Below are 23,072 nucleotides of genomic sequence, written 5' to 3'. Positions count from 1 at the left end.
CCCTTGGCTTCTCGCCACATTAGGTGACTTGAGATTGGCGTCATCGCTTGGACCCTCTGGACGATCCATAATAAGCTTGTGATCCAGCATGCTCCTCTACGACGGGATTCTGACGCTATCTTCAAACTGTCTGGTTTCTTGCAGCTTTGGCGGCCGCTTAGCCGCCCTCAGGACCGTGACGCCATCTCTGCCTTCATCGCCGACCTCCGCTTGTTGTGAGAATGAGGAGAGAGTGAGGGCTTTTCAATTGGAGCGAACCCTCGCGTTCCCCATTTAAGACGAAGGCATCGTTTGCCGACTTTTGGAACTCAGCATAACAAGGCGCACGGTCAACTGGTCAATTGCATGAGACCCGGTGGCCCACCTGTCAGTTTTTACCGAGTTTTCGACACACAAAACTTGGCAAAGCCGTGACGCCTGGTATTCTGATTTTAAAAATGAAAAATGTAAAATGTTTACGAGTGCGCTGAGGACAAAACTCGACAAACGTGGGACATGTGGAATTCCGATTTAAATAAATAAAAAATAAAATGTTTACCGAGTCTCCGTTAACCAAAACTCTGCAAACAAAGGCCGCCGTCACGGCTCCGTCGACTGTTGTACAGCAGGGCCCACTTGTTAGGCTTTGCCGAGTGTATTTCTGCAGAAACTCGGTGAACATGAGATTCAGCCGAGTTTACTAAGTTCGCCTAGTTGTTTTTCATTGGAACCTAGCAAAGGCACAGCTCTACCGAGTTGCTTATCACTCCCGAGTCCAATTTTGGATTAAACTCGGCAGACAGAAGTTTGCCGAGTTCCCGATAGAATGAACTCAGTGAAGTGTCGGAACTTGGGTCAAAACCAGATTCTAGTAGTGTTTAGGTATTTTGAATACTAATATACAACTTGCATGCTGAGCTTGCTACACAGGAGCGTACTGTACTTGCATACATGATAGATCATAGAAGAGCTGTCCTTCTATTCGATCAGGTGGTGAGAAACATTTCAGGAGAGGTAATATTCAGTAGTACTTGTCTAAGTTAATTTGACATGCATGCGCGTGAATCCCTGTAATTTTGTTTACCTTGGAAAGTTTTGCTAGTTTATCTGAGAATAATTGATGACAGACTGGCGAATGTATCTGTGAAAGTGGTTCTGGTTGTGATCCTGCAAAAGCAGAAAGATGTAGTTGCTGGACACGGAGGTAGACTAGGACAGCACCAACCACAGTGCCCTTTAATTTTGTCACACTTTGAGTGCGGAGGTTAGCTTGTTGGGAGTTGCTGGGGTAATTGTTTATCCCTAAACATGGAGTAAACAATAGTATATTAAAGCTTTAGTACGTACACGACAGCTTTGAGTGCTTTTCTGATGGAGCAACTTTGGAGTTGTTGGTTGGTGATAAGACTATCATCCTGCGGGAGAGTCTCCCTGCTCTAGTTTTGCGCGTACTGCTAGTTGCTACAGCAGAGCTCGATTGGAGACATACCTCTCACGCTATACCTTTGGCTCTGAAAGGAAGAAACTGCAGAGAGAGCACAAACCTGCATGGCCATCATGAAGGCAACTCGACCAGACTAGTACATGTGCAGGTCTCTCCTACTCTTCCTCTTCTTCTCCTCCTTCTTGCTCTTCTTTCAATATCTGAGAACTATTATCTGCAGCCAGCCCAGCCATTGGTGATGTCGTTATGATGAATTTGAGCTCTGCGTAGTTCGTTGAGATGGAATCTAAAGCTGAATTTGTCCCTGTTAAAGGCTCGCACGGATGAAATAAAACGGTATTGCTTCACCATACTTGTTGTACCCCTCCTTTTCTTTGGTTGCGTTATGTACTCCTATTTCTGATTTGTTCATGCTCCTATTTCGGATTATGCTGCATCTGCACACGGGTGTAACGGAAATTTGAGAAAGCCTAGTTTCGTCTATTGAACTACATGCAGCTAGAGAATATGGTTGTCTTGTGTGTGTCCCATAAGGCCATGTGGCGGTGACGCTTGGTCCTCGCAGGCGATGAATCGGCCTCTGGCGGCAGGGTGGTATTCTAGACAACCAAAGAGTGGAGAAGGTCTTTTCGTCAAAAAGAAAAAAAGGGTGGAGAAGGGGATGTGCTCTTGGAGGGTATTTGCTATTTGTCTCCTTTTTTTGTTAGCGAGAGAAATTTTTGATCTATTCATAATCAGTTATGTTAGTGCAGAAAACACCAGATGTAACAAAAACTACAATCAGATCCGTGGACCACCTTTCGTTGACTATAAGTACTGGCTCAAGCCAAAGGAGTGCCATCGTCAATACCCTTCCTTCAGCACAGTTTGAAGATAAGGCCTAGCCTAGACAAGGTAGCAAGCGACAGAAGATTACATCGAATAGTTCTCCACAAGAGAGGGGGAGAACATTGTATTGAGATCCAAAAAGAAAGAAGAAGCCCTCTAGCTAATAACTATGGACCCGTAGGTCTGAGGTGAACTACTCACACTTCATCGGAGGGCTATGGTGTCGATGTAGAAGCCCTCCGTGATGGATACCCCCTCCAGCGGAGCTCCGGAACAGGCCCCAAGATGGGATCTCGTGGACACAGAAAGTTGCGGCGGTGGAATTATGGTTTTGGCTCCGTATCTGATCGTTTGGGGGTACGTAGGTATATATAGGAGGAAAGAGTACGTCGGTGGAGCAACAGGGGGCCCATGAGGGTGGAGGGCGCGCCTGGGGAAGGGGGGTAGGCGCGCGCCCCCTACCTCGTGGCCCCCTCCCTTGTTTCTTGACGTAGGTTCCAAGTCCTCTGGATCATGTTCGGTGAGAAAAATCACGTTCCCGGAGGTTTCATTCCGTTTGGACTCCGTTTGATATTCCTTTTCTTCGAAACCCTAAAATAGGCCAAAAAAACAGCAATTCTGGGTTGGGCCTCCGGTTAATAGGTTAGTCCCAAAAATAATATAAAAGTGGATAATAAATCCCAATAATGTCCAAAACAATAGATAATATAGCATAGAGCAATAAAAATTCTAGATACGTTGGAGACGTATCACTGCCGGACCCCGAGGTAGGAGTTCTTCGGCTGCCGTGTCCGGGGGAGGACGGGGAAGTCCTCAAACCGGCGTAGGGGCGCGGCGGAGGGTGCATCGGGGGACCGGCGACAGCGGATCGGGCCCGCGGAGGACGACGGGGACACCTCGGCGGCCACCTCGCCGGCTTTGGGCAAAAAGGCCGCGATAAACCTCTTTTTGGCCATTGGCTACTCAAGATCCCCGGCACACAGGTAGAGGTTGAGGATGGAGGCGCCGGCGATGGTGGCGACCTACCAATGGTTTCGAGGGTTGTGTGTGTCTGTGTGAGCAGAGGTTGTGTTTGAGGAAATACTGCGGCAACTAAAAATTTTACTCGGAGGGAGTAACAAGGCGGGGCTACTGAAAATTTGTATCAAGGATGAGCAGATATTTTTTAGATTGCGAGGGATGCAGAGGCAGGAGTAAAATGCCGGGGCTACTGAAAATTTGAATCAAGGGACTAAAGCAGAGAGGGATGCAGAGGCGGGAGTTTTGGGGGAGCGAGCTAGTGTGCTTGACGCGCCGGCTACGGACTGTAGCCGACGCACCTTCTCGCGTAAGCCATAGGCATACTATACACCAACGGTGCTCCAAGATATTTTTTACTATATCTCACACGGTTGGTGAGAATAAAGAGTGTGGGATCTACTTGATTTGAATTACAAAATGGTGCATACAAATTGGTTGAAAAATCAAATCTGTGTCCTTGAGTGCATGCTTAGGTCCCATGGAAGAAATGGGAATGAATTTTTTGGGGTTCGTTTGGCCTTTTTTATACATTAACTGGGTTTTCTAGGCATTTTATCTGCATAATTAAATTTGAGAATGAATTTCAAACACCAGGGCACTATTGATTGCCGGCAAAACGTTGAGATGTCTGGTTTTTAAATTCTAGTAAATCCAACACTCATCTGAAATTCACGAAACTTGGCATGCTATCATGGAGCTGCATCAACATGCCGTGGTTAAAATTTTGCCCCATTTGGGGCAGGTTTTGGTATAAGCTTCTCACAAATCAGAGCTTCTCACAACAAGCATGATGGTTTCGATAGGAAACGTACCACCTTTGGGGATGAGACGATATTCGTTGCCTCTTATTGCTTTCAAGAAATTTCTAGTGTAAACATAGAACAACAGGAGTGTTGTGTTCAATCTTGGAATTTTCCTGGGTTCGTTTGGCCTTTTTTATACATTAACTTGGTTTTCTAGGCATTTTATCTGCTTGATTCAAATTTCAATTACAAGAACATGCTCCGGTGCACCAAAGTTGGTTGAAAAGTCACATCTGTGTCCTTGCGTGAATTTCTAGGTCCCATGCAAGAGATGGGAATTAAATTCAAACACCATGGCACTGTTGATTGCCGGCAAAATGTTGAGATGCCTGGTTTTTAAATTCTAGTAAATCCAAAACTCGTCTGAAATTCATGAAACATGGCATGCTATCATGGAGCGACATCAACATGGCGTCGAGAATTTTTTTTCCCATTTGGGGCAGGTTCGGGTATAAGCTTCTCACAAACCAGAGCTTCTCACAACAAGCATGATGGTTTCGATAGGGAAAGTACCACCTTTGGTGACGGAACGATACCCGTTGCCTCTTATTGCTTTCAAAAAATTTCTAGTGTCAACATAGAACAACAGGAGTTTTGTGTTCAATCCTGGAATTTTTCGGGGTTCGTTTGGCCTTTTTATACATTAACTGTGTTTTCTAGGCATTTAAGGTGCATAATTCAAATTTGAACTACAAGCACATGCTCCAATGCACTAAAGTTGGTTCAAAAATCACATGTGTGTCCTTGGGTGAATTTCTTGGTCCCATGCAAGAGATGGGAATGAAATTCAAACACCAGGGCACTGTTGATTGCCGGTAAAACATTGAGATGTCTGGTTTTAAATTCTAGTAAATCCAAAACTCGTCTGAAATTCATGAAACTTGGCATGCTATTACGGAGCGGCATCAACATGCCATGGTAAAAAAATTGTCCAGTTTGGGCCAAGTTCGGGTATAGGCTTATCACAACAAGCATGATGGTTTCGATAGGGAACGTCCCAACTTTGGGGACGAAACGATATCCATTGCCTCTTATTGCTTTCAAATATTTTCTAGTGTCAACATAGAATAACAGGAGTGTTGTGTCATTTTTTGTGATTTTTCGGGGTTCGTTTGGACATTTTTATGCATTAACTAGGTTTTCTAGGCATTTTATGTGGATAATTCAAATTTGAACTACAAGCACATGCTCCAATGCACTAAGGTTGGTTGAAAAATCTAATATGTGTCCTTGGGTGAATTTCTTGGTCCCATGCAAGAGATGGGAATAAAATTCAAGCACCAGTGCATTGTTGATTGCCGACAAAACATTGAGATGCCTGGTTTTTAAATTCTAGTAAATCCAAAACTCGTATGAAATTCATGAAACTTGGCATGCTATCATGGAGCGGCATCAACATGTCGTGTTAAAAAATTTGTCCCATTTGGGGCAGGTTCGGGTATATGCTTCTCACAAACCAGAGCTTCTCACAACAAGCATGATGGTTTCGGTAGGGAATGTCCCACCTTTGGGGACGGAACGATATCCATTGCCTCTTATGGCTTTCAAAAATTTACTCGTGTCAACATAGAACCACAGGAGTGTTGTGTCAATTTTTGGGATTTTTTGGGGTTCGTTTGGACATTTTTATGCATTAACTGAGTTTTCAATGCATCTATGTGTATAATTCAAATTTGAACTACAAGCACATGGTCCAATGCACCAAAGTTAGTTGAGAAATCACATGTGTGTCCTTGGGTGAATTTCTAGGTCCCATTCAAGAGATGGGAATGAAATTCAAACACTAGGACACTGTTGATTGCCGACTAAACATTGAGATGCCTAGTTTTTAAATTCTAGTAAATCCAAAACTCGTCTGAAATTCATGAAACTTGGCATGCTATCATGGAGCGGCATCAACATGCCGTGTTAAAAAATTAGTCCCATTTGGCGCAGGTTCGGGTATATGCTTCTCACAAACCAGAGCTTCTCACAACAAGCACGATAGTTTCGGTAGGGAACGTCCCAACTTTGGGAATGAAACGATATCCATTGCTTCTTATGGCTTCTAAAAATTTACTCGTGTCAACATAGAACCACATAAGTGTTGTGTCGATTTTTGGGATTTTTCGACGTTCGTTTGGTCATTTTTATGCATTAATTGAGTTTTCAATGCATTTATGTGCATAATTCAAATTTGAACTACAAGCACAAGCTCCAATGCACCAAAGTTGGTTGAGAAATCACATGTGTGTCCTTGGGTGAATTTCTAGGTCCCATTCAAGAGATGGTAATGAAATTCAAACACCATGGCACTGTTGATTGCCGGCAAAATGTTGAGATGCCTGGTTTTTAAATTCTAGTAAATTCAAAACTCATCTGAAATTCATGATACTTGGCATGCTATCATGGAGCGGCATCAACATGCCGTGGTGAAAATTTTGTCCCATTTGGGGCAGGTTCGGGTAGAAGCTTCTCACAAACAAGAGCTTCACACAACAAGCATGATGGTTTCGATAGGGAAAGTACCACCTTTGGTGACGGAACGATACTCGTTGCCTCTTATTGCTTTCAAAAAAATTTCTAGTGTCAACAAAGAACAACAGGAGTTTTGTGTTCAATCTTGGAATTTTTCGGGGTTGGTTTGGCCCTTTTTATACATTAACTGTGTTTTCTAGGCATTTTATGTGCATAATTTAAATTTGAACTACAAGCACATGCTCCAATGCACCAAAGTTGGTTGAAAAATCACATGTGTCATTGGGTGAATTTCTAGGTCCCATGCAAGAGATGGGAATGAATTTCAAACACCAGGGCACTGTTGATAGCTGGCAAAACGTTGAGATGCCTGGTTTTTAAATTCTAGTAAATCCAACACTCATCTGAAATTCATGAAACTTGGCATGCTATCATGGAGCTGCATCAACATGCCGTGGTGAAAATTTTGCCCCATTTGGGGCAGGTTTTGGTATAAACTTCTCACAAATCAGAGCTTCTCACAACAAGCATGATGGTCTCGATAGGAAATGTACCACCTTTGGGGATGAGACGATATTCGTTGCCTCTTATTGCTTTCAAGAAATTTCTAGTGTAAACATAGAACAACAGGAGTGTTGTGTTCAATCTTGGAATTTTCCTGGGTTCGTTTGGCCTTTTTTATACATTAACTTGGTTTTCTAGGCATTTTATCTGCTTGATTCAAATTTGAATTACAAGAACATGCTCCAATGCACCAAAGTTGGTTGAAAAGTCACATCTGTGTCCTTGCGTGAATTTCTAGGTCCCATGCAAGAGATGGAAATTAAATTCAAACACCAGGGCACTGTTGATTGCCGGCAAAATGTTGAGATGCTTGGTTTTTAAATTCTAGTAAATCCAAAACTCGTTTGAAATTCATCAAACATGGCATGCTATCATGTAGCGACATCAACATGCCGTCGAGAATTTTTTTTCCCATTTAGGGCAGGTTCGGGTATAAGCTTCTCACAAACCAGAGCTTCTCACAACAAGCATGATGGTTCGATAGGGAAAGTACCACCTTTGGTGACAGAACGATACCCGTTGCCTCTTATTGCTTTCAAAAAATTTCTAGTGTCAACATAGAACAACAGGAGTTTTGTGTTCAATCCTGGAATTTTCCGGGGTTCGTTTGGCCTTTTTATACATTAACTGTGTTTTCTAGGCATTTTAGGTGCATAATTCAAATTTGAACTACAAGCGCATGCTCCAATGCACTAAAGTTGGTTGAAAAATCACATGTGTGTCCTTGGGTGAATTTCTTGGTCCCATGCAAGAGATGGGAATGAAATTCAAACACCAGGGCACTGTTGATTGCCGGCAAAACATTGAGATGTCTGGTTTTACATTCTAGTAAATCCAAAACTCGTCTGAAATTCATGAAACTTGGCATGCTATTACGGAGCGGCATCAACATGCCATGGTAAAAAAATTGTCCAGTTTGGGCCAAGTTCGGGTATAGGCTTATCACAACAAGCATGATGGTTTCGATAGGGAACGTCCCAACTTTGGAGACGAAACGATATCCATTGCCTCTTATTGCTTTCAAATATTTTCTAGTGTCAACATAGAACAATAGGAGTGTTGTGTCATTTTTTGTGATTTTTCGGGGTTCGTTTGGACATTTTTATGCATTAACTAGGTTTTCTAGGCATTTTATGTGGATAATTCAAATTTGAACTACAAGCACATGCTCCAATGCACTAAGGTTGGTTGAAAAATCTAATATGTGTCCTTGGGTGAATTTCTTGGTCCCATGCAAGAGATGGGAATAAAATTCAAGCACCAATGCATTGTTGATTGCCGACAAAACATTGAGATGCCTGGTTTTTAAATTCTAGTAAATCCAAAACTCGTATGAAATTCATGAAACTTGGCATGCTATCATGGAGCGGCATCAACATGTCGTGTTAAAAAATTTGTCCCATTTGGGGCAGGTTCGGGTATATGCTTCTCACAAACCAGAGATTCTCACAACAAGCATGATGGTTTCGGTAGGGAACGTCCCACCTTTGGGGACGGAACGATATCCATTGCCTCTTATGGCTTTCAAAAATTTACTCGTGTCAACATAGAACCACAGGAGTGTTGTGTCAATTTTTGGGATTTTTCGGGGTTCGTTTGGACATTTTTATGCATTAACTGAGTTTTCAATGCATCTATGTGTATAATTCAAATTTGAACTGCAAGCACATGGTCCAATGCACCAAAGTTGGTTGAGAAATCACATGTGTGTCCTTGGGTGAATTTCTAGGTCCCATTCAAGAGATGGGAATGAAATTCAAACACTAGGACACTGTTGATTGCCGACTAAACATTGAGATGCCTGGTTTTTAAATTCTAGTAAATCCAAAACTCGTCTGAAATTCATGAAACTTGGCATGCTATCATGGAGCGGCATCAACATGCCGTGTTAAAAAATTAGTCCCATTTGGGGTAGGTTCGGGTATATGCTTCTCACAAACCAGAGCTTCTCACAATAAGCACGATAGTTTCGGTAGGGAACGTCCCAACTTTGGGAATGAAACGATATCCATTGCTTCTTATGGCTTCTAAAAATTTACTCGTGTCAACATAGAACCACATAAGTGTTGTGTCAATTTTTGGGATTTTTCGGGGTTCGTTTGGTCATTTTTATGCATTAATTGAGTTTTCAATGCATTTATGTGCATAATTCAAATTTGAACTACAAGCACAAGCTCCAATGCACCAAAGTTGGTTGAGAAATCACATGTGTGTCCTTGGGTGAATTTCTAGGTCCCATGCAAGAGATGGTAATGAAATTCAAACACCATGGCACTGTTGATTGCCGGCAAAACGTTGAGATGCCTGGTTTTTAAATTCTAGTAAATCCAAAACTCATCTGAAATTCATGATACTTGGCATGCTATCATGGAGCGGCATCAACATGCCGTGGTGAAAATTTTGTCCCATTTGGGGCAGGTTCGGGTAGAAGCTTCTCACAAACAAGAGCTTCTCACAACAAGCATGATGGTTTCGATAGGGAAAGTACCACCTTTGGTGACGGAACGATACCCGTTGCCTCTTATTGCTTTCAAAAAAAATTCTAGTGTCAACATAGAACAACAGGAGTTTTGTGTTCAATCTTGGAATTTTTCGGGGTTCGTTTGGCCTTTTTATACATTAACTATTTTTTCTAGGCATTTTAGGTGCATAATTCAAATTTGAACTACAAGCACAAGCTCCAATGCACTAAACTTGGTTGAAAAATCACAAGTGTGTCCTTGGGTGAATTTCTTGGTCCCATGCAAGAGATGGGAATGAAATTCTAACACCGGGACACTGTTGATTGCCGGCAAAACATTGAGATGCCTGGTTTTTAAATTCTAGTAAATTGAAAACTCGTCTGAAATTCATGAAACTTGGCATGCTATCATGGAGCGGCATCAACATGCCATGGTAAAAAATTTGTCCCGTTTGGGGCAGGTTTGGGTATATGGTTCTCACAAACCAGAGCTTCTCACAACAAGCATCATGGTTTTGGTAGGGAACGTCCCACCTTTTGAGGACGAAACGATATCCACTGCCTCTTATTGCTTCTAAATTTTTTCTCGTGTCAACATAGAACAACAGCAGTGTTGTGTCAACTTTTGTGATTTTTCGGGGTTCTTTTGGACATTTTTATGCATTAACTAAGTTTTCAATCTATATGTGCATAATTCAAATTTGAACTACATGCACATGCTCCAGTGCATATAAATTGGTTGAAAAATAAAATATGTGTCATTGGGTGCATGCTTTGGTCCCACGCAATAAATGAGAATGATTTTCAAACACCAGGGCACCGTTGATTTCCGACAAAACATTGAGATGCATGGTTTTTAAATTGTAGTAACTTGGCATTCTATCATGGAATGGTGCCCAACATGATGTGGTATTTTTTGTGTCCATTTTGAGAGAAGGCGCACTCGAATAATGATAGCCAACAAAGGCATTTTGAAAAAATAGCTGCCACTTAATATCTCAAATGTTTGTATAATTCAAAATGTGTGCGTTCTGTTAACCATTCACGTGACACCACGTGTCTTGGTTTTTATGGTTGTAGGAGGTGCCGTGCGGACAGCTGCTTGATCTTGACTGAACGGGAGGCGTGCGAGCACAGTCCGGTGCGCAGGCTGACCGAAAGGCGTGCAAGCTGTCCTCCAATGCATAGGCTCACCGGGAAGCGTGCGAGCCTTACGCTGCGCAGGCTCACTAGGAAGCGAGCCCTTTGACTTCCATGGCCGCCCGCCTTCCTCTCCATTAATGGCGCCCGAGCCGCTATTTAATACGGACGGCCTTACTGTTCGCCTCCCATCCCCCCCCCCCCCCCCGAGACCTCCACCGCCATCGCGCGGAATGATCATCTGCCACTAGTCTTCAAGTTCTGTGAAGTCGACTCCAAGCCGGAGGAGATAGAAAATAAGGAGGAATGGGGCCTCATGGACATGGCCCAGAACGAGCTGGCCGCGGCAGTTGCTTCCCCCGCTCCCGTCCCATCTCCCATCCACGCGCCCGCGCCAGCGACCATCCCCGTAGCATTGACGGGCTGGTCGCCGAGCAATATTGCAGAGCTGGGAGCCGCCGGCGTCAACGAGGTCTTCGCGGACCCGCGCGAGCTCGTGTACATGCCAGCGCCCGTGCCCTTGCCCGTGTGCGCCCCTCCACCCACCGTGTCGCAGGCCCCCGTGCATTTGCCTGCATCCGTCATGCCCGTGCGTGCCCCTCCACCCACCGCGGCGCCGATCCCCATGTATTTGGCTGCACCCGCCGCGCTCGTGCCCGTGCCCGTGCGCCCCCCCCCCCCCTCAGCGGCATGGGACGCTGCCGTCGACCGCTACCTCTCAGCGGCGCCAGTTGCCGTCCTCCCGTGCCCGACCCGTCGATCGCGCGATGACGTGATGTTTGATTTACAAGTGAAAAACATTTTGTGTTGCCTTGAAGACTTCAACAACGGCGTCCCGAAGGACAACGACGACAACGAAGGCGCGGCATGCCGCCTCCTCCGTCACCGGAAATAGTTTTTTGGGGTTTAATACTGTATCTCGAATTCTTGATCATATGAATGTAAATTCGTAGTGTGACTGAATGAAAGATATGGTTTGAACGAACTTGTGTTTTTCTCTCTTAATGTACAGACTTATCAAACTATTTTCTTTTGAAAAAAACATCAACGGGTTTTAAATATAAAACACTCATCGCAAACGGTTTAGTTAGAACACCCGTATGCAAACCGATAGCTTCCCCAGGAAGCCAAGGGAAAATGTGTCGAGCAGGATTTCTTCATCCCTTCAACGCAAACGGTTGTTTTGCATGACCCGTGTGCAACCACATACAAACAATTGGGTAAGGTTTGCATATCTGTCATTTTGGGTATGTTGCCATTTCTCAAACTGGAAAGATTGACATTTGCTTATCTAGTAGCATTGCCATTTGTCAACCTTGTAACACTGCGATTTGTCAAAATATGCAGCTACAAATCACTAGCACTATCTAATTTTTGCAACTAAAATCACTAGCACTATCTAATTTTTGCAACTCAAATCACTAGCACTATTCATATGGACACCACTAGCAGGCCTGAGTTCATGGACGCATACGCAAATGTACCATTGATTACATACAACAAGTCATCAACCCACAACGAGAACGAGGATACATGTTGGATTATAGATCATTTCCAACAAAACATTCTAGTAAAAAATTTCTCACACAACAAATAACAAAGCGATGAAAGGAACTTCAGCTCAACCACTCGTCGGCGTTGGAAACGCTTGCTTTGAACCAGAAGTGATTCTCTGGGAAGGGCCAGCTACTGTCAATCTCGAGACCAACACTGGACTGATCATCCAGGCTGAAGCGGCCTATTTCAATACCCATATTGGGACGGTAGGGAAGCATAGTAATGTTCGAGGTATAGATACAGTTGCTTCTCATAAATGGTAGCAACGTTGTGTTAACAGCAACTGGATCGCCTTCCACCATCATTGGATAGTTTTGTCCAAGGAAGAGTGAGTTTCCTCCAAGACTTTCAATACTGAACCAGGGAGAAGGTGTTGGCGCTAGTACACCAGTATCCATCCCGAATACCCTGCAACGGATGTTGGAACAGGTCAGGAGAGTGCGACGATACGAGACAACACCTGCTTCCTTAGTAACATCAGTAGTGCCCCGTATACAGACAAGAAGAGGTGATACATCAGAATAAGTTGCTAGGCGCCACTAAGTATATGGGTCCTACTCGTCCTCATGCTCGTGAATGAAATTTTCAAGTATAGGTGGTGGAATGTTCACAGGACCTTGGAAACACAAGAAGGTTAATTAGTAAAGGGAAACTAGCTTACCCGCATGCATGTTGATGAAACAATTATAATTACGGTGGAAGACAAACATACCGAAATCATGAGGATTCCATGCAAAAACAGTGCCACGAGTGGTGGCAGCAAACACAAGACCCTCGTATTGAATTGCATCACAGTACTCATCCATGTATAGAACATGATTCTTGAGCAATATCCATCGAGTCGAACCATGAAGGATGGCAACAAGCTTGTCGAAGATAGCGACAACATAAGCATTCCTATAACCCCAAGAGCGGTTGGGAACTCGACAAATTGCTATCTTCCGTAGACGACAGTCAGCATGATCGTATTTGAACTCATGTAGAATACCGGTGTACTCAACCTCTGGGCAGTCGTCTGAGATTTTTCAAAGGGGAACCCGGTGACGAGTGTACACATTCACAAGTTCCCACTCGCAGTTGTACCCAATATAAACAACTCAATCTCCATTTGCGCCTACCCAAGCCTTGCCCTCAAGCGATGGCATCTTAACATCATACGTATCATTATCAAGCGGCATCAACTTACACAAGGCGATGCTTCCCTCGTCCCCGCACCAGTTAGCAGGGTCACGACGAAGAAGATAGGGGAGATCAAACCGCTCCTGAACCCTTGGGTTCCTTGTAATGATGTTATTAGTTGAGTCGAGAATGGTCTTGAACGAACCTGCCATGCTAGCCGAGGTGATGACGTCGCACCGATCAATGAGTTCCTCCGCCGCGTCATTATTTAGATCGGGGCAAGAATAACGGGGTCGTTTCCGACTTGTTCCCTCCATGGACAAGATGATGAAACAATGGCAGAAGGAAGGGTGAAGGAAAATGGAGGAGGGAGGAAGAGCTAGCGTGCGGCAGTAGTTCCAAATCGAGAGGGAAAGGCGAAGAGTCGGTGGACGGTTGCCACGGTACACGAAGAGGCGCCTGGGGAGTGAACGGTTGCCATAGAGGTCACACACTCACGGCAAGGGACGAGTGAACCACATGCAATCCTATAGCACAACACACATGTCTTGTTAAGTTGAACCGTTTCTGTACTCTTGTGTCAACGCAAATAGTTCATCCGAGTGAACCGCATGACATATATCCCGCACACCTTGATCTGGCTGACCATTTCTTTTGTGTTGCCTAATCACAAACAGTTCACCCGAGTGAACTATATCCTGTATATCGCACACACCTTCATCTGGCTGCCCATTTCTTTTGTGTTGCCTAATCACACACAGTTCATCCTAGTGAACCGTGCGCTGTGTATCGCACATGCCTTCATCTGGCTGCCCATTTCTCTTGTTCCTCCTCATTGCAAACAGTTACTTGAACTGAACCGTATGCCCTTCATCGCACACGCAACTAAAACCTGAACCGTGTTTGATGCATCTGTCACTAAAAACGTTTTATACATTTCTAACAGTTTTCATACAGCACCATTTGGTATTATGCATCGCACACAGTTTCTCGAAGGGTCTCTAATTGTAGTGTCGCGTTAGCAGTATCCTGTAGTAGTGAAAACTAAGCACCTCTCCCATTGCAAGAAGAACCAATCTAGTTGGCCAAACCAAACCGATAATTCGAAGAGCAATACAAAGATACCAAATCATGCATGTAACAATTCAGCGAAGATTGAAATTATATTCATAGATAATCTGATCATAAATCCACCATTCATCGGATCTCGACAAACACACCGTAAAAGAATATTACATCGGATACATCTCCAAGAACATCGAGGAGAACATTGTACTGAAGATCAAAGAGTTGATGTTATGGACCCATAGGTCGGTGGTAAACTACTCACGCTTCATTGGAAGGGCAATAGAGTTGATGTAGAAGCCCTCCGTGATCGAATCCCCCTCCGACAGGGTACTGGAAAAGGCCCCAAGATGAGATCCGAGGGGCCCACAAGCCCTCGAGGCGCCCCGCCTTAGGGAACGCCCCGCCTTAGGGAACTCCCCTGAGGCTTGTGGCCTCCTCGGGACTCCTCTCACTTCTTCTCCAAGTCCTACGGTTGTCTTCTGGTCCAAGAAAAATCATCGCGAAAGCTTTAATCCATTTGGTATTCCTTTTCTGTAAAACTCAAAAACAAGGAAAAACAGAAACTGGCACTAGGCTCTAGGTTAATAAGTTAGTCCCAAAAATAATATAGAATAGCACATTAATGCATATAAAACATCCAAAATAGACAATATAATAGCAAGGAACAATAAATAATTATAGATATGTTGGAGACATATCACTCCGCAGTGCGAAGGGGACGTTAGGTGTTACCATTGACTGTAATAATACCCTTTGGTCCTAGAATTTTAAGATTTTGTTATGCACAACCCAGGACTGCGTTGAATCGGGCGAACGCAATTCGTCCGCGCAATGCGCGATAACCGCTCAAAAAAGGATGATATCGAAGATCAAGTCTTCGCTTCGGAAGTTCTTAGGAGAGCCGAGGAGTACCTCCAGAGTGATGATCCCCGAGCATTGTGCCTCCACACCTTGTATTATACCATGGAAAGTGGTGTTGCTGGGCTTGATCCTTAATGGTTCGATTCCCATCTTCCTGAGCGTGTCAGCATAGATCAAGTTGAGGCTGCTACCTCATCCATAAGAACTAATGTTAATTGAAACTTTTCTACAATGGGATCGAGGACTAGGGCTACCTGCCCTCCGTGACGGATATTGGTCAGTAGGTCATGCTTGTGAAGGTGATTGGCCAAGCCGACCACAAATTGTACTTCGGAGCTATAGGCTCTAGGGCGTATACGTCCGGAAGTGCGCATTTCCTCTCCTTATTAGGGATGTGTGTGGCATAGATCAAGCTCACCTCTTTTACCTCATGAAGGAATTTTTTTTGGCTTCCATTATTGGGCCTGCGAGATTCATCCTCATCCTCTCTACGAGACTGGCTCTTGCCTTGGCTTTTGACTGCAATATTTTCGGCCTACTCAATAACCTAGCAGTGTCAGTTATTATGATTTGCAGGTTTATTTGAAGTGCCATGTATTTGGCAAGGCTTGTCGAGGATTTTATCAAGTGGAGTAGGACCGTCCTTGGATTGTTGAACCTAGCGTTGACTGTTGCGTCCTCGGTGTCACTGCCACTATTTTTATGCCGGCGCTTGTTTCTGTTGCGCTGAGGCCTGCCGTTGCCATCGCGCACCTTCGAGGTGCCGACCTCGCTGCCATGAGTGCTACGAGCCAACTAGCTATCCTCGGCCATGCAAAAGCCGGTCCTAAGAGAGATAAGGGTCGCCATGGTTCTAGGCTAACTTGTCCGAGCTGTCGCTCCAGCCGCTTGTCCTAGATACTATGCTGGAAAGTGGTGGTGACTTATGTGTGAGGACAGTCGACTATCTAGTTCATTTTGGTTAAGAACAGATTCCAGAACTTCCTAGCGGACTCGCGAGGCTGCTGAATAATGTGGTTAAGGTCATCGGTGTCCGGGGGCCGAACATACGTGCCTTGGAAGTTTGCCCCGAAGGCATCTTCGAGCTGCTCCTAGCTCCCGATAGAGTTCTCGGGCAGGCTGTTGAGCCAGTGCCTTGCCGATCCTTTAAGCTTCAGCGGAAGGTATTTGATGGCGTGGAGATCATCTCCCCATGCCATATGAATGTGGATAAGGAGGTCCTCAATCCAGACAGCCGGGTCAGTAATTCCGTTGTAAGCTTCGATGTTTACGGGTTTAAACCCTTCGGGGAACTGGTGTTCCATGACCTCGTCTGAAAGCATATTGGGTGTGTAGGCCCTTGAAAGTGAGCCGCTTCATGTCAGATATCAAGTGGCATCCAGTTATAAGATTGCTCCCGAGCCCCACCATACCTGTCTAGCGAGGCCTTGTAGCCGTCCTAACCAACAGGTGCGTGTCCTCGTGGTCCGTAGATGGATCTTGCCAGGACTAGATTTGCATTTAATTGCATTCGCAAATCGTACATCTCAGATCAAGGTCGCAGCTCAAGGTCTTGTTCAGTTTTGATAACCTCTACCCATTTGTCATTGAGGGTGTTTTTATCAGCTTCGAGCTGTTTTTGTTTCTTTTTTCAAGCTATGGGCAATTGCGACGAGTCATCGCCAAAGCCTTTCTTGCTCATAGGGGTCCTCGGGAATGATAAAATCCTTGGGTCTGAGGCTGACATCCTCCTCAAACTCAGGGAGGTAGTTACTTTACTCCCTATCCTCAAGATCTTCGGGGTCCCCATTATCAGACATCCATGTAGGGCCATTAGGCTATGTGGCGTTATTATCGTTGCCCTTGTCCTCGACATCGTCCGGAGCGGTGCCATTATCGGTGGCCTCCGTATTGTTCGTCTGGCTTTCCTTGCCCCTTTCGGAACCCTTGGGTCGACTTTGAGGACGTCGGCGCTTCGAGGAATCTTTTTTCTTCTTCTCGTATTCCTTAGGAGTGTCGACCATGTAGACGTAGTAGGTGGAGGTTGCGGCCCAGCTGCCATCATGTGATATGGCCATGGGCGAAGCCGCTCGCGATGTGCCATCGACATCTTGATCCATGCCGGTCGCCTCGTTAGAGGCATAGTTCAGTACGTCATTTAAGTCCTTAATAGTAGCGACTAGGTGGGTGATGGGAGGGACGTAAATTTCCCTATCGTTGGCTTTACATCCGATTTGATCATAGACCGAGGATGAGATCGCCAGATTGTGGATTTGATCTAGCATCTCGTTTAACTGCGAGAGATCCTCAGTGTCCATGGTCTGACTGTTGGCCGGATTGATATGAAATATGCTCTGTGGGTTTCTTGACGCAACTTCGGAGTCTTGGCTAGCCAGGGTTGACTCCTGGTCCGCCGGCAAGGAGATCGGTCGCAAGTTTAATACCGGGTCCAAGGTCGGACTTGACTCGAGGTCAAGATCTGATGAGATAGTGGTCGGATCCGTGCTTGAAGCAAGTTCCGAGGTGACAATGACCGGCTCTATATCCAAGGTTGGTACTGATGCGAGATTTGGCCCGAAAACTAGATCAGGGGTCGGCTCCTGGGTCAAGGCCGTGGTGCTCGAAGAGTTCTCAAGACGATCTGGCATCCAGCCGGAGAGGGCGAGATCACCACGGGAGTCAGGTATGTACTCGAGACTCCCGAACATGATGGCTCGGTCCGGGACGAAGCGCTTTCGACACGGTCGAGGCGTCCGGTCGAGTTGGCATGGAGAACGATGTTGCCGAACACAAACAGCGCCAGGGACGAATATGTCACTGCAGCCAATGTCACAGTTGATCCGCAAGCGAGCCATTGATCCTTGTTTATCACACAATTGGACCTGCATGGGCCATCATTGTCGGTGCTAAAACCGGCAGATCTTGAGTAGGGGGGGGGGGGGGGGGGGGGGGTTCCCAAGCTGTGGATCTAGGAACGACTCTGAACATGAGACAAAAGGCACAATGTTTACTCAGTTTCGGGCCCTCTCGAAGAGGTAAAACCCTATGTCCTACTTTGATTATATTGATGATGGAGTATCGAATACAGGTTGACCTACCTCAAGACCGTATATTGTGTTGTACACTATAAGGTGCGTTATCATGATTGTTCTGTCTCTATGGACTAAACCCTCCGACTTTAAGACCAGGGGTATCTAGGGTTACACATGGTCGGTTGCGGACTAATTAAGGACAAACATGTGATAGATGGAGTAGTCCACGAAGTATACGCCAAGTCTTCGGCAGTGTCCGTCTTCATCACGTCTAGGTTCGACACTTCCGGAGTTCTTCCATGTGAGATCGATGGGCCATAAGCTCGACCCATGGACCGTGGGCCAACTAGGTTGGTATCCCTTAGTCCAGGACACCGTCACTAGGGCTCTCTCGTTCTACGGGGTTGTCTGGTTCTATGGGCTGTTTTGTTCTATGTCTTGGATTGTCACACTTTGCCACATTTTTTTGCTGAGCTTGCCTAAGGTTAGCTTAACAAAATGAAAGCCACACGTTGCCAAGTCGAAGAGAATCTTGTCATATTTTTTATGTGTATGTAATGTGGGGCTCAAATGTGGTTTGCCTAATGATGGCTTGAACCAAACATCTATCTAAGTTTGTCATACATGCCTAACTTTAGATGTGACAACCTTTGACAAACTGAATCTCAAACCAAAGACATCCTTAGAGCCTGGTTAATAACACATCCAAAAACAGGCTATATGAAGTTGCCGGTCATCTAGAGTCAACCTAATAGCTGACTTGCACAATAGTAAAATTTAAATATGTGCTACTTTATTGATAGCTGACCCATCTTACAATCTCACAAAGTGTTTTGTGTCTCATGCTATAGCCGGCTCTTATTCTACGGTCCGCTTTCCGTCTCTCTCGTCTTCTCTCTCCTCCAACTAAGTAAAGATATAATATTTTAGTCCTATAGCCTGCTTTTCTCACCGTATATATTGTCTTTGCTCTTGTCTCAAACCAAATAGCTTCTCCTTTCTGCTTTGGGCTACGATCAGACTAGTAGTAACAAAATGACCCTCCATTATTTTTGTCATATTGATGCCGTCCAACCTATTGCAAGATGCCAGGATTCATGAGTCAGTAATAATATAGATGTGGTTGTCCACTTCCCAAAAGCTCCAGAACCAATCTTGTGATGATACGATTGCACAAACAAACTCTAAAGTTTGGGAGGGACTGGCTTTTTTGCTGTCAGGCAGCAGAAAACACTTGCCAACCTGAACCTCTGCACTTTCCTCTCAAGTCCAACGCGCGTCACTCGTCAGAAATGGAGACGACTTCCGATACCCCACGCTCCGTCGTCCGAGCAGACGGCGACGGCGGCGGCCATGTCCTCCTCCTCGCCTTCCCGGGGGCGCAGGGCCACCTCAACCCCATGCTGCAGCTCGGCCGCCGCCTCGCCTACCACGGCCTCCGCCCCACGTTCGTCACCACGCGCCACCTACTCGCCACCGTGCCGCCGCCCGCGGGCCCCTTCCGCGTCGCCGCCATCTCCGACGGCTTCGACCAAGGCGGGATGGCAGCGTGCCCGGACTTCCGGGATTATGGGCGCCGGCTGGCGGCCGCGGGGTCCGAGACCCTCGAGGCGCTCTTCCGGTCAGAGGCCGCGGAGGGGAGACCCGTGAGCGTGCTCGTGTACGACCCGCACCTACCCTGGGCAGGCCGTGTGGCGCGCGCCGCCGGCGTGCCGACGGCCGCGCTCTTCTCGCAGCCCTGCGCGGTGGACGTCGTCTACGGGGAGGTCTACGCGGGCCGCGTCGGCCTGCCGGTCGTGGACGGGAGCGCGCTACGTGGGTTGCTGAGCGTGGAGCTGGGTCCGGAGGACGTGCCGTCGTTCGTGGCGGCGCCGGAGTCGTACCCTCTGTTCCTGGACGCGGTGGTGGGGCAGTTCGATGGGTTGGAGGACGCCGACGACGTGTTCGTCAACTCGTTCCATGAGCTCGAGCCCAAGGTGAGGTCCCTTGGGCGTGCATCCTACCTGTTTGTTGTTTTGCCCGAGCCAAAGAAAGATTGATCAAAGCACATCTGGAGGAGAGACGTGATCCTCAACTCATAAAGAACCTTATTATGGATGATCTAAACAGGAGGCGGACTACTTGGCATCAACATGGCGTGTGAAGACCATTGGCCCGACACTGCCATCGTTCTACCTGGACGACGATCGGTTGCCATCCAATAAGACTTATGGGTTTGACCTCTTCGACAACACAGCACCATGCATGGCATGGCTGGATAGGCAGCCCCCTTGCTCAGTGGTCTATGCCTCCTATGGGACAGTCGCTAACCTCGACCAAGCCCGGTTAGAGGAGATAGGCAATGGATTGTGCAATTCCGGCAAACAGTTCCTCTGGGTTGTCAGGTCCGTTGATGAACACAAGTTGTCTGAACAGTTCCGTGACAAGTGCAAGGAAAAGGGGCTAATTGTTTCGTGGTGCCCCCAGCTTGAAGTTTTATCTCACGAGGCCACAGGTATGAAATGATGTGTACAATTGGAATGGTATATTTACAATCAATTGCATTATTTTTGAAGCAAAAAAAGGAATGTGGGTGTAGCTATGGAGTTTTGAATGTGTTGACATGACTAGATGAACAAAGCAAGCCTGAGGAGAGGAGTACTCTGTATGCAAGGTGTTGCATACTGTGCGTCGTGATATTATTATGTTAAAAGACATGTTGTAGCGCCCCCCCCCCCCCCCCCCCCCCCCCCCAAATTAGTAATTGCAAATTGAAGGTGTTAGTTTTCGGTTCCAGCATTACAGTACAGTCTACAATGCCAACTATCTTGAACGACGTTACCCCCTGCTGTATGGTTGATGCCAACTATTTTCCTGACAGACAAAGTTATTGTTTAAAGGCAGCATTTACAATATGAATACAAGACTGGAAAGTTTTAGATGCACAGTTACTGTCATAAAGTACGAACTATAATTCCATATCTATTTATCTTGGCCGTAACTAGAGAAGCCTGCACGAGGATAAAATAGAAAGAACAGATTAATTTACTGGTCATGCTTCCTTGGTTGCGAATAAATTTAATTTATTGTTACTGGAGTTTGTAATAATTGGATCCTAGAATAGCATAGTTCCCTGGCTCCTATTTTTTGGTTCTGCACTACGACATAGATGAACTAGAGTACTGTTTCCATAACGTCAAAACTTATATTTATATTCCTCCTTCAATTATCCTACCTTAGGGCCATTCACTGATAAATTATTTTTTTCTAGAAATTAAACCGCATTCACTAAAATAGACTATAAAGGAGGTGTTTGTCCTGCATATTTTGTAGTGAACATATTAAGTAATCCATTCCAAATAACTACGCTATTGGTATATACTAACACATCAATTGAATAGGTTGTTTCTTAACTCACTGTGGATGGAACTCGACAACAGAAGCAATTGTTACAGGCGTACCACTTTTGGCAATGCCTCAGTGGACAGATCAACCAACTACAGCAAAGTACATTGGGAGTGCATGGGGGATTGGTGTGCGTGTGCATCATGATAAAGAAGGTATTGTGCGAAAGGAAGAGGTAGAGAGGTGCATTAGAGAAGTCTTAGACGGTGAGAGGAAGCAGGAGTACATGAAGAATTCTGCTATGTGGACGAGAAAGGCTAAGGAGGCAATGCAGGAAGGAGGAAGCTCGGACAAGAATATTGCTGAGTTTGTGGCGAAGTATTCTCCAACTACTAGTTGATGTAAAAAAAATCTGTACTTAGGTGTTATATTTGGATACCATTGAAGAGGTGAAATGTGTGGTTTTCTTGTGTGATGGGAAACTAGAGTTTGCAGGCGAATATATTATAAAAATTGACAGATCTCTCGCATATTATCAGATCTCTCGCATTTTCTCTATCTAATATGTGAATCTTGGGGGTGAACATTTGTCGAACAACATTACGTGTGAGTATCATGTAGTACCAAAATTGTATCTGCACACTGTTGCACTAAATGGATGTGTTCTGTTTTATCATATGAGTGAGAAAACAAATAAGAGTAAGATATACAGTAAAAGTACGCCCTTCCAAGGATATGAACACAAATGTAATACATTTTTCTTTTTCTTTCTGCATCATCTTTAATTTTGATATCTATCTTTTCTCAGGCACGCACCCAAATGCATTTGTATGTATAAAATCTCCCTAATAATAAAGCACGGATTAACTCCGCGGATTCGCCGTCACAATATGCCTTTTGCCCGTCGTAATACGCTTTGTGTGTTTGTATCTATCAGTTTATTTTTCGATGGGAAAAAAAATGTCCGGACTTGGAGTCAAACCCAAGACATCGTCCTGGGTGCACTGAAGTCTGGCCACCAAGATGAAGCACGTATTTTGTTCTTATGTAACAGGTTCTTTTATTTGTAGTTTATTGTTTGCAACCTATTCTAAACCAATACACTGGGCCGACTTACGTGCTGATGGGCCTGCCAGAAATTATTGTTCCTGTGTAGAATCTAACCCGCGCCCCCACGTTCGTTCCAAAGGCTACAATAATAGTTTGATTTGCTTTTAAACTAATAATGGTCCCACCTTGCTATTCTATATCAAATCTCATCTGTTTATATACCTCGGCAAATAGACAATCAACAAGCCCCTTCGTCAATAAACAAACATATTGTGAGATGTGAGCTAGATTGTGGGAGAGTCTAAAGTATATTAAACATACAGAGAGCATCAATAAGCTATCCTATATTGAGGACAGATGGATGCACGTGGACGCGAGCAATGGAA

At 45.3% G+C, this 23,072-nt stretch overlaps 1 protein-coding gene across 4 annotated transcripts; it reads left to right on the top strand.

Moving 5' to 3' along the window:
• Window positions 1-1,380: 1,380 nt before the first annotated feature.
• On the top strand, window positions 1,381-22,199 carry LOC125535240 (UDP-glycosyltransferase 79). 4 transcript variants are annotated; one of them, XM_048698294.2, is made up of 5 exons: window positions 1,381-1,571; window positions 1,653-1,759; window positions 19,405-20,288; window positions 20,422-20,806; window positions 21,693-22,199. In XM_048698294.2, the coding sequence occupies exons 3-5, from the start codon at window positions 19,473-19,475 to the stop codon at window positions 22,034-22,036; spliced, it is 1,545 nt and encodes a 514-aa protein (XP_048554251.2). In that variant the 5' UTR covers window positions 1,381-1,571; window positions 1,653-1,759; window positions 19,405-19,472; the 3' UTR covers window positions 22,037-22,199. The 4 variants fall into 4 exon arrangements, with proteins under 4 accessions (XP_048554251.2, XP_048554250.2, XP_048554249.2 ...); XM_048698293.2 differs by having other exon boundaries at window positions 1,648-1,759; XM_048698292.2 differs by having other exon boundaries at window positions 1,644-1,759.
• The last annotated feature ends 873 nt before the right edge of the window (window positions 22,200-23,072 follow it).

Source organism: Triticum urartu, chromosome 2A, assembly GCF_056163025.1.
Source record: "Triticum urartu cultivar PI428250 chromosome 2A, HENAU_Tu73, whole genome shotgun sequence".
Lineage (NCBI taxonomy): Eukaryota > Viridiplantae > Streptophyta > Magnoliopsida > Poales > Poaceae > Triticum > Triticum urartu.
Note: the sequence above shows the minus strand (reverse complement) of the source record. Positions and strands in the feature narration are given on the sequence as shown.